General features: G+C 41.6%; 1 protein-coding gene across 2 annotated transcripts; it reads left to right on the top strand.

Annotated features, from left to right (window-relative positions):
• Window positions 1-4,395: 4,395 nt before the first annotated feature.
• Window positions 4,396-10,503, top strand: NR0B1 (nuclear receptor subfamily 0 group B member 1). Of its 2 annotated transcripts, XR_006388329.1 has the most exons (3): window positions 4,396-5,093; window positions 8,050-8,440; window positions 8,529-10,503. XR_006388329.1 is itself a non-coding variant. In XM_044287186.1 (2 exons), exons 1-2 carry the CDS (start codon window positions 4,448-4,450, stop codon window positions 8,292-8,294), a joined length of 891 nt encoding a protein of 296 aa, XP_044143121.1. In that variant the 5' UTR covers window positions 4,396-4,447; the 3' UTR covers window positions 8,295-10,503. The 2 variants fall into 2 exon arrangements, 1 of the variants encoding a protein (XP_044143121.1); XM_044287186.1 differs by having other exon boundaries at window positions 8,050-10,503.
• The last annotated feature ends 2,811 nt before the right edge of the window (window positions 10,504-13,314 follow it).

Genomic DNA, 13,314 nt, shown 5'->3' with positions numbered 1-13,314 from the left:
AACATCCACTGTTACTGGACGGCTGCCTCCGTCTACTGGCTTGCAGGATATCAGGCGTTTCGGACAGAGCGAGGAGCTTTCGGACGCTGCTAGAAGACTCTTGGAGCAGTCGTGGGCTCCTGGCACCAGAAGGGCCTATAGAGCGGCCTGGCGAGCATGGACTGGTTGGTGCGTCACACGGAGTGTGGATCCCCGCTCAGCCCCTGTCTCTGACATGGTAGAGTTTTTGACTTCTTTGTTCGAGGAAGGTAAGGCTTACCGGACCATCAACCTTTATCGGTCTGCGATTTCTTCTTTCCATCTGGGCTTCGAGGGTCGGCCTGCCGGGCAACACCCTCTGGTTTGTCGCCTTCTCAAGGGTTCCCGTTTATCGCGCCCTCCACGGCCGCGGTTTTCTTCCACCTGGGATGTTTCCCTGGTGTTGGATTTTTTCGCTGCCTGGCCATCTAACTCTCAGCTTTCTCTTCGCCAACTTTCTGCCAAGTTGGTTACCCTCCTTTGCCTGATTTCTTGCAAGAGGGTTTCTGATGTCAGGGCATTGGATGTCGATGCTAGGTCTTTTTACCCGGAGGGGGTTACTTTCAATATTTCCCGCCGTACCAAGACCCACATCCGCTCTGTGTCTTATCCCAGTTTCCCTTCCGTTCCTAACCTTTGTCCGGTAGCTTGCCTCCGGGAGTATGAGACTCGTACCTCTGGCCATAGGTCGTCTGAGAGTTATCAGTTGTTTCTCTCTTACCGGCGTCCGTTTTCTCCGGTCGCTACTCCCACTTTGGCTCGTTGGGTCAAGTGGTGTATGTCGTTGGCAGGGGTTGATACCTCTGTTTTCACCGCTCATTCCACTAGAAGCGCTGCTTCTACTTCTATGTTGATGTCGGGTGCTCGCTTGGAGGACATTATGAGGATCGCCGACTGGTCTCGGGTTTCGACTTTTAAAGAGTTTTATTTTCGTCCTGCTCCTCATGTTTTTTCTTCAATGGTTGTGCAGCTTTGAACTTGCAATATGAAGCCTCCGTGTCTTGAAATAAAATTGTGGGATTTTACTAGTCTATGACGTAAAGTCATGATTTTATGAAAGACACGGAGGCGAGTATTGCCCTCCCTTGATGTTTTCCCTCCCTTGGATTATTGATTATTGATTGTTTAATTGATACTGTGTCGTTTGACTGATTTATGTTGATAACTTTTGATCGAGTTACAGGTGGCGTTTGTTCATTGGTACGGAGCGTTTTCCTTTCATGCACTTTTGTTTTCTTGCAGGTTGACTTGTCTGGTGAGGCGCTTCCAGGTGATCCTGTGTGGTCTGTTTACCTTTCCAGTTCGGCTGTTCCGTTTGCAGGAGGACTCGTTTGGTTGACCTTCGGTTCCTAGGATGGTTCCGGTCGTGTTCTCTCCGGTGTTCCGTTTGAGGTTTCCAGTTTTTCCTGAGGTCTCCGTGAGGGTTCCAGGAGTCGTTGTTGATGGAGGTGGCATTCGCCAAGAAAGAGGAAGTGGTGAAGACTGTTGGACATTATATAGGGTCTACTGTGTGGGGAGGGACAGTTACCATGGCGATATGCTAATACTTTCATTTTTTCTTTGCTGCTGTGGTTGTCAGTAAAGGAAGTTAAAGCAATACTCGCCTCTGTGTCTTTCATAAAATCATGACTTTACGTCATAGACTAGTAAAATCCCACAATTTACTCGGATTAAACGTTTGATCTGTCATCTACGTTCTATTACAAATAAAATATTGACATTTGCCATCTCCACATCATTGCATTCAGTTTTTATTCACAATTTGTTTAGTGTCCCAACTTTTTTGGAATCCGGTTTGTACAAGGGGAATTATAATACAGGGGGCATTTTACATACTGGTGCTACTAGGGGGGCATTATACAGGAGGAAATACAGGGTATAATATACATACTGGCACTACAGGGGTATTTTAATATAGTAGGCACTACAGGCAAGTTACAGTGTATAACTTAAAGAGGGCATTAGAACTACAGGGGTCACTACGGGGGCGGGGTATTATAAATACCGGTAGCACTGTAGTGGTATTACTACTGGGGTTACTGTGGGGGCATTATTTTTTTGTATAATATAGAGGACATTATGAATGAGGGAACTCTGGGAGAGAGTTATTACTATTGGTGGGACTCTTGGTAACATGTAGGGAACTATCTGTATGGTACTTCTATTTCTGCAGTATAGCACATCGGGCACACTATTAGAGATAGCAGAAGGATGACAATGTTGGGGCACCAGGAGCAGGAGGAGGATGATCGAAAAGTGAGAAATCTGTGTGTGCAATCTCTGCTGAGACGAGACATGGCTCAAAGAACTCATCATGGTGATCTGCTCCTAGTGGAGAAGATGAGGAATGAGAACATCTAAATCAGTGGATATATTACCATATGTAGTAAGTATGTAGGGCTCTGTTCTTCTGTATATTTGGTAGTAGTGTAGTGTAATATCCATCCAAATATGTATTTAGCAGTAGGGCTTAGCATTTCCATTTTTGCATCAGACAGCAGAAAACCTAGAATCTGCCCTCAATAATGTCACTTCACCGCCCCTACCTGGACCAAACCACTGGATGCAGGGTGAATGGTGGAGAAAGAAGGTGACAGATCCCTGCTATTGTATTCAGCTTTAGCCGTAATCTGAGGATGTGAATGGAGTTGAAATAGGTTCCACTGGCAGGAGACCCCCTCTGATCCTTGGGGCCACACTATGGATGATTACTAATGTTGAGCGAAGCATCTAAAGTGGAATTCGATAAAAAAAAAAATATAGAGTAAATTTTTCCTAAAATGGTGGCTGAAAATGAAAAAAAGATACTCACCTTATCCACTTGATCGCGGAGAGGCTGTCCCCTCCTGTCTTGATTGAAAAAAATCTGCCAGAGGACCTGCGGTAAGTGTGAAGAAGTCACTATGTGCGGCCAGAGTGATCACTGGTGACATCTTCACATTCGCCACAGGTCCTTTGCTTGCTTTTCTTCAATCAAGACCATAGCGAAACACCTATCTGTGATCAATTGGAAGAGGTGAGTATCATGTTTTTTTTTAAAACCCCAGATTAACCCCTTGAGGACCTTAATGTGAGTCTCAGATGCAGCAATCAGCATTAAACGTGGCATCTGTGGGGTTAAATGACTGGCGGTGGCGCAATCGCCGTTCACCGCCACTGCGCCCACTCCATACAATGAAAAATGATTCATTAGTGAAGTAATTAGTCACAAATCAAATTTCTTGACAAAGTTTAAAGCAAACCTTTCACCTCATTTTCACTTAATAAACTAGCAACAGTACCTTATAGATCATCTTCAGTGTGTTCTTATACATCCTTGTGCCGCTTTCATGCGCTGTATATGCCTGAAAAAAATTGTCTTATAAAGTAATTATTTCCTGCTCCAACAGCCACGCTAGAAGTCAAGGGGGTAGCCCTTCCCTCACTTCAGGCTGTACCTCCACTGCCCTAACCCCGCCTCTATGCACTGTAATTGACACCCTGCTCAGTCGCCGGGACCGCGCTTGTACAGGCTGCGCATGCGCCGTCCTCCTCATTCGCCGCGTGATCCCGTCTATCGCGCAGACTCAAGCGCGATCCTGTAATTCAGTTACAGGATCGCGCTTGAGTCCGCGCGATAGACGGGATCGCGCGGCGAATGAGGAGGACGGCGCATGCGCTGCCTGTACAAGCGCGGTCCCGGCGACTGAGCCGGGTGTCAATTACAGTGCATAGAGGCGGGGTTAGGGCAGGGGAGGTACAGCCTGAAGTGAGGGAAGGGCTACCCCCTTGACTACTAGCGTGGCTGTTGGAGCAGGAAATGATTACTTTATAAGACAATTTTTTCAGGCATATACAGCGCATGAAAGCGGCACAAGGATGTATAAGAACACACTGAAGATGATCTATAAGGTACTGTTGCTAGTTTATTAAGTGAAATTGAGGTGAAAGGTTTGCTTTAAGGAAGCTGCCAAATCTAATTTTACAAAACTTTGCTCATCTCTAATGATTACAATATGATTACAGCAGGGTATGTTGTAAGCTGCTATTCTGTAAGCAACTGGAAATGAAGAGTTATAATTTAACAAATATATAAAAGACTGGCATGGTGAAAGACGAGTGCAGCCATAAAAAAGCTTCAAAGCAAAATATGAATGTTCTGTTTAATACCTTCAGTTCCTTTTTCATCTGTCTCATGCAGTGCTCAGAATTTCTGCTGCACAACACGTAGCCCCCTCTAGTGGCTAATGATGTGGAAGGCAGGAGGAGGAGGTGGAAGCTTTACCCTTCTCTCTTTTTTTTTCAGCCAATAATGAGTGTCTGCCCCCTTTTGAACTGCACATATCGTCTGACAGGAAACAAAGGTATAAATATAACCTGAGGGGCAGGCAGCAGAGGTTCAGCACAGTAACTGTCTGGCTTCTTTGAAAGACAATAGCAGAAGCAGCTGATGCAGCCAGGGAGCTGTCAGATTGCATCTGTCTACATTTCCTCCATGGCTTGTTTCGATAAGTGTCACTGTTCTGTAGACAACAGGAGGCATAGCAGTATCCTATACAACATCCTGAAGAATGAGGAGCACCAGGATTCACACAAAGGCAGGAATGAAGAGCACTCAGGAGAGAATGGTCAAGCTTGTTCCTGTGGCTCTCAGAAGAAAGTCAGTCTTAAGAGCCCCCAGGTCACCTGTAAGGCTGCCTCAGCAGTGCTAGTGAAGACCCTAAGATTTGTCAAGAGCCTGCCTTGCTTCCAGGAACTACCCTTGGCTGATCAGCTACTGTTGGTCAGGAGCTGCTGGGCTCCTCTCCTGGTGCTGGGGCTTGCACAGGACAAGGTCGATTTTGAGACTGTTGAAACATCAGAGCCCAGTATGCTGCAAAGGATATTAACTAACAGACAAGGAGCAGAGAAGAAACATCACCAAGAACATCATGAGACACTACTTCTTGGACATAATCTCCAGCAACATAAAGGCACACAGCTACCAACAGCCACAGAGATCAGGTGGATCAAGGAATTCTTGGAGAAGTGTTGGAGCCTGGGGATTAGCAACAAAGAGTACGCCTATCTGAAAGGGATTGTCCTCTTTAATCCAGGTAAACATAGTAAGGACCATTCCAAGTATAAACTGAAATAGTAAGTTTATCAATCAAGCATGGACACACAGTAAGGCTGTTATACCTACCAAGGTAAGATCACTGTGCAGGAGTAGCAGAGCTGAAGTCACAAGCAATAGGTTTGTATAAAATTACTGATAGCACAGTCATATCACATTGAGCACTCACCTATAGATTAACAAACTCGGTACTGCTACATGGGTATTGATTGCTTTTCTGTTTCATAGGTACTGTAGATGTAGCATTTGTTGATTGATCTGTATAGCTTTACATCCGAGGCATGACGTTTATTGATAGGGCCAATGCTGACAGTATTAACATCAGTATTTGTAAGCCCAAAGCAGGAGTAGAACCTGCAGAGAGAAGAAGGGAAGACGGGTGCCTCTTCTGTCTGCCGGACCCTCTTCTGGCTTTGACTTACAAATACTGATGCAAAATACTGATCAAATACTGACGACGTGAAAGTGACCTAAGGGGGGTTTATTTTTATTGCACTTATTAAGGTGAGGAAATGCAGAAACCAGATGTTCGAGCTATGAGGGAACGGAATATTAAAATCTATGTACGATCTGTCTCTCTCATATATATATATATATATATATATATATATATATTACATTATCTATTACATAATTGTGCCAATCCAAGAGAGGTGTGCTTCTCTCTTGCCATAACCTAGGACAATATCAGTGTTATCAGTGGTTTTACATAGGACTGCAGGAAGGGGAAATCTATGAAGCTACGATCACCATACAAAATAAACAGTGACAACATAATTTCCGCTCTGCTACACTGGAATATGTACCGTATACTATGGTAGGGCTGTTTGTCATTGTAGCGGTTCTGAGATGACTCTGCTGATTTGTCATGAAAGCATGATGGTGGTTTTCCTTGGTATTGCTCAAAGTAGCTTAAACCAAAGGGTGAAAATGGATTATTAAACAAATTTTAATAGGCACGATGTGTTAACTTAGGAATTTAGACTTGATTTAGCTGTTGTACATTACATTACAATTACATTGTCCCTCAGCTTCTGATATCAACCCAGAGCAATATCAGTCAGAAATCTGTAACTTGTCAAATGAGAATTGTGACAACGTTCTTATTGTTGGAGGCTGTGGTGAGAACACGTTGTATCATTTAATACTAGTTTTATTTGTAATCATGTCCGATTATGATACCATGATGCAATGACTAGTTCACAGTGATGGCAGTAGTAGTAGTCAGTTACCGCGCTCGTTGTCGTTAATAAGTAGTCTTGTCTACATCCTTGGTTCTCAACTTGTCGTATGTGTGCCACAGTGGGTGCACTCCATTCCTCAACCTGCCTTCAACTGTATGACCTTAGGGGTACTTTGAGAACTTCTATGAACCTTATCTGTGTAGTAAGCTCAGAGATGCAAGTGTGGAGTCCAGTGTTTCCCATGACCAAACCAGTGCACGTGGAGACCATGGAAAAAGTAAAGCAGACAACACCAGACAGCAACGTCTGTGGGGTTTAAAGTGTGTGTCAATGACTAGGATAGTATGTGCACTCCTGGCACATTCATGTACGAATGGACGATAAGGGTGCCAGTCACATATTCAGGTTTTTTTATGTAGTTTTTTTAAGAAGAGGTTAACATTTTTGTACGTGGATTAGTGATACTTTACTTTGGGGTTATTTTACCTTCCAAGTTCCTTTTCGTCATTTTTTACAATTTGAGCCTTAATTATCATGAAAACTAAATACATTCTAAAAGAAACAATAAAAACACAAAACAATACTGTCCCTTTAACTAAATGATACTACCCATCTTTGCCTTTGGACCCATGTCCTGAACTGTCAAAGCCAATAGCATCTGTTCCTCTAGAATCTTTGGATCCTCATGCAGCATGAAATACGTAGCTGGGTGGTTGTTTTCCATAGGGACAGTAATATGATATACTGTAAATATTTTTGTATAGTATACATAATATAAAACAATTATTTTACAGGAATACATGTGTAAAATGTGTATGTGGAAGTGTAGATGTAGCAGGGCTGAGTTTGTCATTCGACACCTTGCGTTAGCCACTATTTTAAATGGGAGTTAAAGGCAGTGTTGGACTGGGGTATTTAGGGCCCACCAGTAAAATTGATTTTGGAGGCCCACTGTAAAACTACATGCAAATGAGACCTGCCCACACAGTGGCAGCAGCAAGATGCCACAAGATGATTGATTATGGGGCCCCTGCAATGACTTTGAGACAGCAGGCTAGACTCTGTAGTATGTTAAATAATCTACTCAGTTTTTTATATTGATGAATAGGCTGGTACAGATGGTGTACGCTGCCTATCTATATGTAGTGTAGTCAGAGTACTTTGCCATGTGCCAATTATGCAGAAGGTGGGTAACTAGGACCTGCCTTCTTCTGGGGCCCACTGGGGGATACACTTGTTCCGTGTGGGCCAGTGCGAGTCTGGTTAAAGGGAACCTGTCCTGTTTAACATGGTGTCAGGCAGCATGTTATAAAACATGAGGAGCTGAGCAGATTAATTTATAGTTTTCTGCGAGAAAATTCATTAAAATTGTATTTTAGATATTCAAATTCTTGCAGATTTTTGGGGAAGTCAAGGAGGCGGTCCTATCAGTGATTGACAGCTATCCATCTATGACTTGTATATAGAGAGAGCTAACAATCACTGATAGGACTGCATCCTGGACAAGAATGAGCAGGAATTTAAATATATAAAGTTGATGTTTTACTGAATCTTTCCCAGAAAACGATATATGAATCTGCTCAGCTCCTCCTGCTCTATAACCTGTTGTCTGTAGCTCATATTGCATTTTCATTGTGACAGGAATAGGTGTTCGAATGTTATTTCAGGTGTCCCTCCGTATCTTTATTATACTTTACATCACATTCTTTAGTAGTTGATAATTGAGCCTTTTCTTTATTTTTGCGTTCACAGATTTGCCCGGATTGCACTGTGCTCGCTATATCCAAGGATTACAACAGGAAGCCCACCAAGCCTTAAACGAGCATTTGAAGATGATCCAGAGATGGGATCACTCCAGATTCACCAAGTTAATTATTGTCCTGTCCATGCTGAGATCCATCAATGGCACCGCCATTGCAGAACTGTTCTTCAGACCCATCATCGGCTCTGTAAATATGGACGACATGTTATTGGAGATGTTGGGTGCAAAAATATAACTGCAAACCTGACAAACTTGAATTAGAAATGACACATTATTAATAGGATAGGAATTGTACATAATTCAGGTTTGACGAAGCTGCAGAGTGAACTAGCCTGATCCCTGAACGTGTCTTCATTTTGGCTGCTTGGGTATATGAATCATGTACGTGCACCTCATTAGATTTTCTGTACAATATCTAGTTTTCATGGTAGAGCAAAGTGCTTAACTCGCTGGCTTTCTGTCTTTCTAGATACACAGACGTCTACAGAAAAGCATATACAGATTAGCGCCAAATATTCATAAAGTACCTTATCCACATACTAAGGTGCAATGCAGTTGTTATAAACTATGGCAGATCATCAGAAGTGCACTAACATTGGCATCACATTATCATTGGATTTGCCATATTTGATCTAATACATGGTATGTTTGCTTAGTCTATAACTGTACAAATATATGATGTGGATTTATTAGACTCTGAAGCCAAAGGTTTTATAGGTAAGCCAGCTTTAATTTCCGGCGTATGTAGTGTGCCAGCACTAATGAATGGTAGTCAGTAGACGGTGTACATACTGTGACGTATGTGGTATGTTAGAGAAGTAAACTCATAAGGGCTACATACATGTCCACTCCTTTGGATGGAAGTAATTAGCTTGATTCCTTTAAATGGTAATACTGTTAGATTAATGAAGAGTAGCAGACAAGCCATTTGCACTTATCAGAAAGGAACAAGCCTATGTTGAAGCTGTTCTGTCAGCTCTCCTGGCATCTCCTGGTCTATTTTAGTAAGTACACTCCCTATGAAATATCAGTTCTGGAGCACCTTAGCTTAGAAGTCTGCATGACACCATGCTTTTGTTATTCCTCCTGAAAATATGTTATTAAAGGGGTTGAGTCATCAGTAGGATATGCCATAAAATGGATGTGTGTCCCACCTCTGAGACCATCTCCAGAACTGGCCCCCAAAAGTGTGACGTGATCTCCATTCATTTCTACGGAGTTTTGGAAATAGAGGAGGTAGCACACACGGCTATTTTTGGAAGTCCTATAGAAATGAATGAAGAGCGCACTGCACAAGCTCAACAACTGCTTCATTTACTTCTACAACATGCCGGAGATAGCAGAGTCAGTGCAAGGCAAATTTCTTCAGTCCCATAGAAATGAATGAATGGAAGGCGGCCATGTGTGCACAGCTGCTCTCCGCTCACTTTAGGGGTCACAGAGATGGCATAGCAATAGGCTACCAATGTCTAAGATGATACCATCCCATGTCATCAGTAGATAGAAAAGAAATTAATAGTTTTCAACATAACGAATAGCAAGCTTTTGGGACTATTTCTTCTGACTTTATTCATAGATTTTCAAGGAATAACAAAAGAATCACAGAATTGCTATTTCATGGAACATATATTTACAAATCAGACATGTCAAAATAATTGACAGGTCCTGTTAAATGGAGCACAAAAAATAATAAGTCCCCAGCAATCCATCCCTTCATCAACTTCTTTCCTTTGATCCGCATATTACAATCAAAACTACAAAATAAATATATTGTCCTGTGTCTGAGGAGCTCAGCCTTGTCTCCTATCTCCTCCTCACTGTCCTGTGTCTGGCTGTTAGACAACTGGCTGGAATAGGAGCCTCCCCTGTGTCCTGTTTGTTGTTGGCAAAAAGATTGTTAATCCCACTGCCAAAGCTAAGCCTAACCTTCTCAGTTGGTCTCCAGCTGACAACGGAACAGATCAGCAGAAGATTAGCCCCTGAATCCAGTGCCAAATTTCTACAAGACATTTCAGGACCCTGCAGAAACTCCTACAGACTGGCAAGCAGTTCGGCCATGTTGATTCCTGTTTTTTTATCATTCATTTCTAGGGTTAGTGTTTCTTTAATGGCTCGTATGGCAAGGAACACCTATGTGCTTTTACAAACTACCACTCAGCCTTCAGCATTAACTGGAATTCTGTCGCTGTTTTAAGTGCAATTTTTTTCCATAGTGTATATATTATTAGCACATATACAGTATAGTTACTAATACAACGTCATCATTATTAACTGTATCTACTTAGAAAAAAAGCCACTCTGTGAGATGTTATAGCTTTCTTGTATCTTTTATTATTGAAGCAAAACCTATGAAAGTTTCATTTATTGTGGTTTAAAGTATTGTAAAATATGTAACTTATTGTTTTTACAAAGACAATATTTTTTTATTGCAATAAAAATATTCTTCAAAATGTTGCTCTATTTCCATGACCTATCTCCTGAGGTCTTAGAACTGATTTTCAGAAAAAAATTGTATTCAAATTTTGTCAACACACATAAACACACATGCAACCTTTTTACATATTTCTGAAATGAAAACAAGGAAGAAAGAATATTAACTATTACTACCCCGGGGCAGTTTTCACCTTCCTGCCCAGGACATTTTTTGCAAATCGGACATGTGTCCCTTTATGTGATAATAACTTTTAAACACTTTTACTTATCCAGGCCATTCTGAAACTGTTTTCTTGAGTCACAGGGTACTTCATGAAAGTGGTAAATTTTGAGTCAATATATTTTTTTCTTTATTTATAAAAAAAACCCAAATTTACCAAAAAGTTTGAAAAATTTACAATTTTCTAAATTTAAATTTTTCTACTTTTAAGACAGATAGTAATGCTTCATAAAATAGTTATCAGTCACCATTCCCCATATGTCTACTTTATGTTGGCATCATTTTATAAATTTCATTTCATTTGTTTAGGACGTTAGAAGGCTCAGAAGTTTAGAAGCCATAGATAATAGAAACCGCCCATAAATGACCCCATTTTAGATACTACACTCCTCAAATTATTCAAAACTGATGTTACAAACTTTGTTAACCCTTTAGGTGTTCCACAAGAATGAAAGGAAAATGGAGGCAAAATTTCATTTTTTATGCAGATATTCCATGTTAATAATTATTTTTATTGCAACACAGCAAGGGTTAACAGCAAAATAAACATCGAATCCTACAAATCCTGTACATAAGAGTTGTGCTAACGGCTTATGAAACAAAGTGATCCAAACAGTTATTTGGGGGGGGGGGGATCTGTGGATGACACTGCTATGGGGGAAATCTGAGTATTGCACTGTTATGGGGAGGATCTGTGGATGGCACTGTTATGGGGGATCTGTGGATGGCACTGTTATGGGGGATATCTGGATGGCACTGTTATGGGGATCTGTGGATGGCACTGTTATGGGGGATCTCTGGATGGCACTGTTATGGGGGATATCTGGATGGCACTGTTATGGGAGATCTGTGGATGGCACTGTTATGGGGGATCTGTGGATGACACTGCTATGGGGGATCTGTGGATGACACTGTTATGGGGGATCTGTGGATGACACTGTGATGGGGGGGTATCTGTGGATGACACATATATAGCATCTTATGCTATGTGCCATCCACAGATTACCCCCCATAACAGTGCCCCTGCAGTGTGAATGACCCCCAATACAGGGGCTGGGGGCCGGCATCTGGATTAGGAATGACAGCGGGGACCGTTGCAGTCCCTGTATTCAAATGCACCGGCCCCGCTCACTGTAGTATAATCTTATGATCTAACCTGCATTGTTAAGATCAGCTATAATAATCCATCTGTATTACTTACATTACAACATTAAGTTCCATAGCAGAGAGGAGGGGGGAGGCAGGCCGGGAGGAGCGGCAGGCGGCGCGTCACTCACTACGTCACAAGCCTGTGCCGCCTGCTTCTTTCATAAAGTAGGTGGCGCAGGCACTTGACGTAGTGAGTGACGTGCCGCCCGCCCGTCCTCCCGACCTGCCTCTTCCCTCCTATTGAACTTAATGTTGTAATGTAAGTAATACAGATGGATTATTATATTTTAACAATGCAGGTTAGATCATAAGATTATACTATAGTGAGTGGGCCGGTGCATTAGAATACAGGGACTGCACCGGTTCCCGCTGTCATGGATTCGTCGGATTCAAATTTAGTAAATGAGGTCGGGATTAGAGTCCACGAATCCCTCAAATCCAACAAGATTCTAGGGATTTGTGGATTTGATGGATTCGTCGTCCCACCTCTAATGATTTTGTATTTGAAGAGAACCTGACGTACCCCTACAGTGGAAACTCTCAAAAAGTGACCCCATTTTTGAAAATACACCCTTCATAGAATATATTAAGGGGGCTACTGAACACTTTGACCCCCTAACCATTTTACAGAATTTGGAAACACTTGGCTATGATAATGAAAAGTATAATTTCTTCCAATAAAATGTTGCTTTAGCCCATTTTATTTTTCATTTTCACAAGGGGTAACAGGAGAAAATGCATCCCATAATTTGTTACCCATTTTCTCCTGAATAAGGCAACCCCCATATGTAGTGGTAAACTGCTGTGGGGGCACAGGATTCAGAAGGAGCGCCATATGGCTTTTGCAGCGCAGATTTTGATAGATTGGTTTGTGGGTGCCATTGATTTTTATTTTTTGAGTGATTGTCTTATATAGGGGCTCAAGTTTTGTGCGATGAGATAACATTTTCATTGGTACCATTTTAGAGTACATAAGACTTTTTGATTGCTTGGTATTACACTTTTGTGAGGCAAAGTGAAAAAGTGTTTTGGCATAGTTTTTTTTTACAGCATTCACCTGAGGTGGCATATCATGTGATATTTTTATAGAGCAGGTTGTTACGGATGCGACGGTATCCAATGTGTCTATTATTTTTCTTTTTGTTAAGCTTTACACGGTAAAAGCATTTTTAAAAGAATAAAATCTTGTTTTTGTGTAGCGATTTTCGGAGAGCCGTATTTTTAGTTTTTGGGAGATTGTCTTAGGTAGGGCCTCATTTTTTGAGTGATGAGATGACAATTTGATTGGTATCATTTTGGGGTAAATACACCTTGGTATTACACTTTTTGTGAGGAAAAGGCACATTTTTTTATATTTTTTATTAATTTTTTATTACTTAATTATGGGGGAAAAACACTTTTTTTACTTGAAACTAAAAAATGTTTTATTATGCAAAACTTATTTTTACTTTTT

This window comes from Bufo gargarizans, chromosome 3, assembly GCF_014858855.1.
Source record: "Bufo gargarizans isolate SCDJY-AF-19 chromosome 3, ASM1485885v1, whole genome shotgun sequence".
Classification (NCBI taxonomy): domain Eukaryota; kingdom Metazoa; phylum Chordata; class Amphibia; order Anura; family Bufonidae; genus Bufo; species Bufo gargarizans.
The sequence above is the reverse complement of the archived record's forward strand: the minus strand, read 5'-3'. Positions and strand labels throughout refer to the sequence as shown.

Coding starts and splice junctions, on each gene's coding strand:
- NR0B1 (XM_044287186.1), top strand. CDS start 4,448: ATGCAGCCAGGGAGCTGTCAGATTGCATCTGTCTACATTTCCTCCATG. Junction 5,094..8,049: donor GATTGTCCTCTTTAATCCAG/GTAAACATAGTA, acceptor TTGCGTTCACAG/ATTTGCCCGGATTGCACTGT.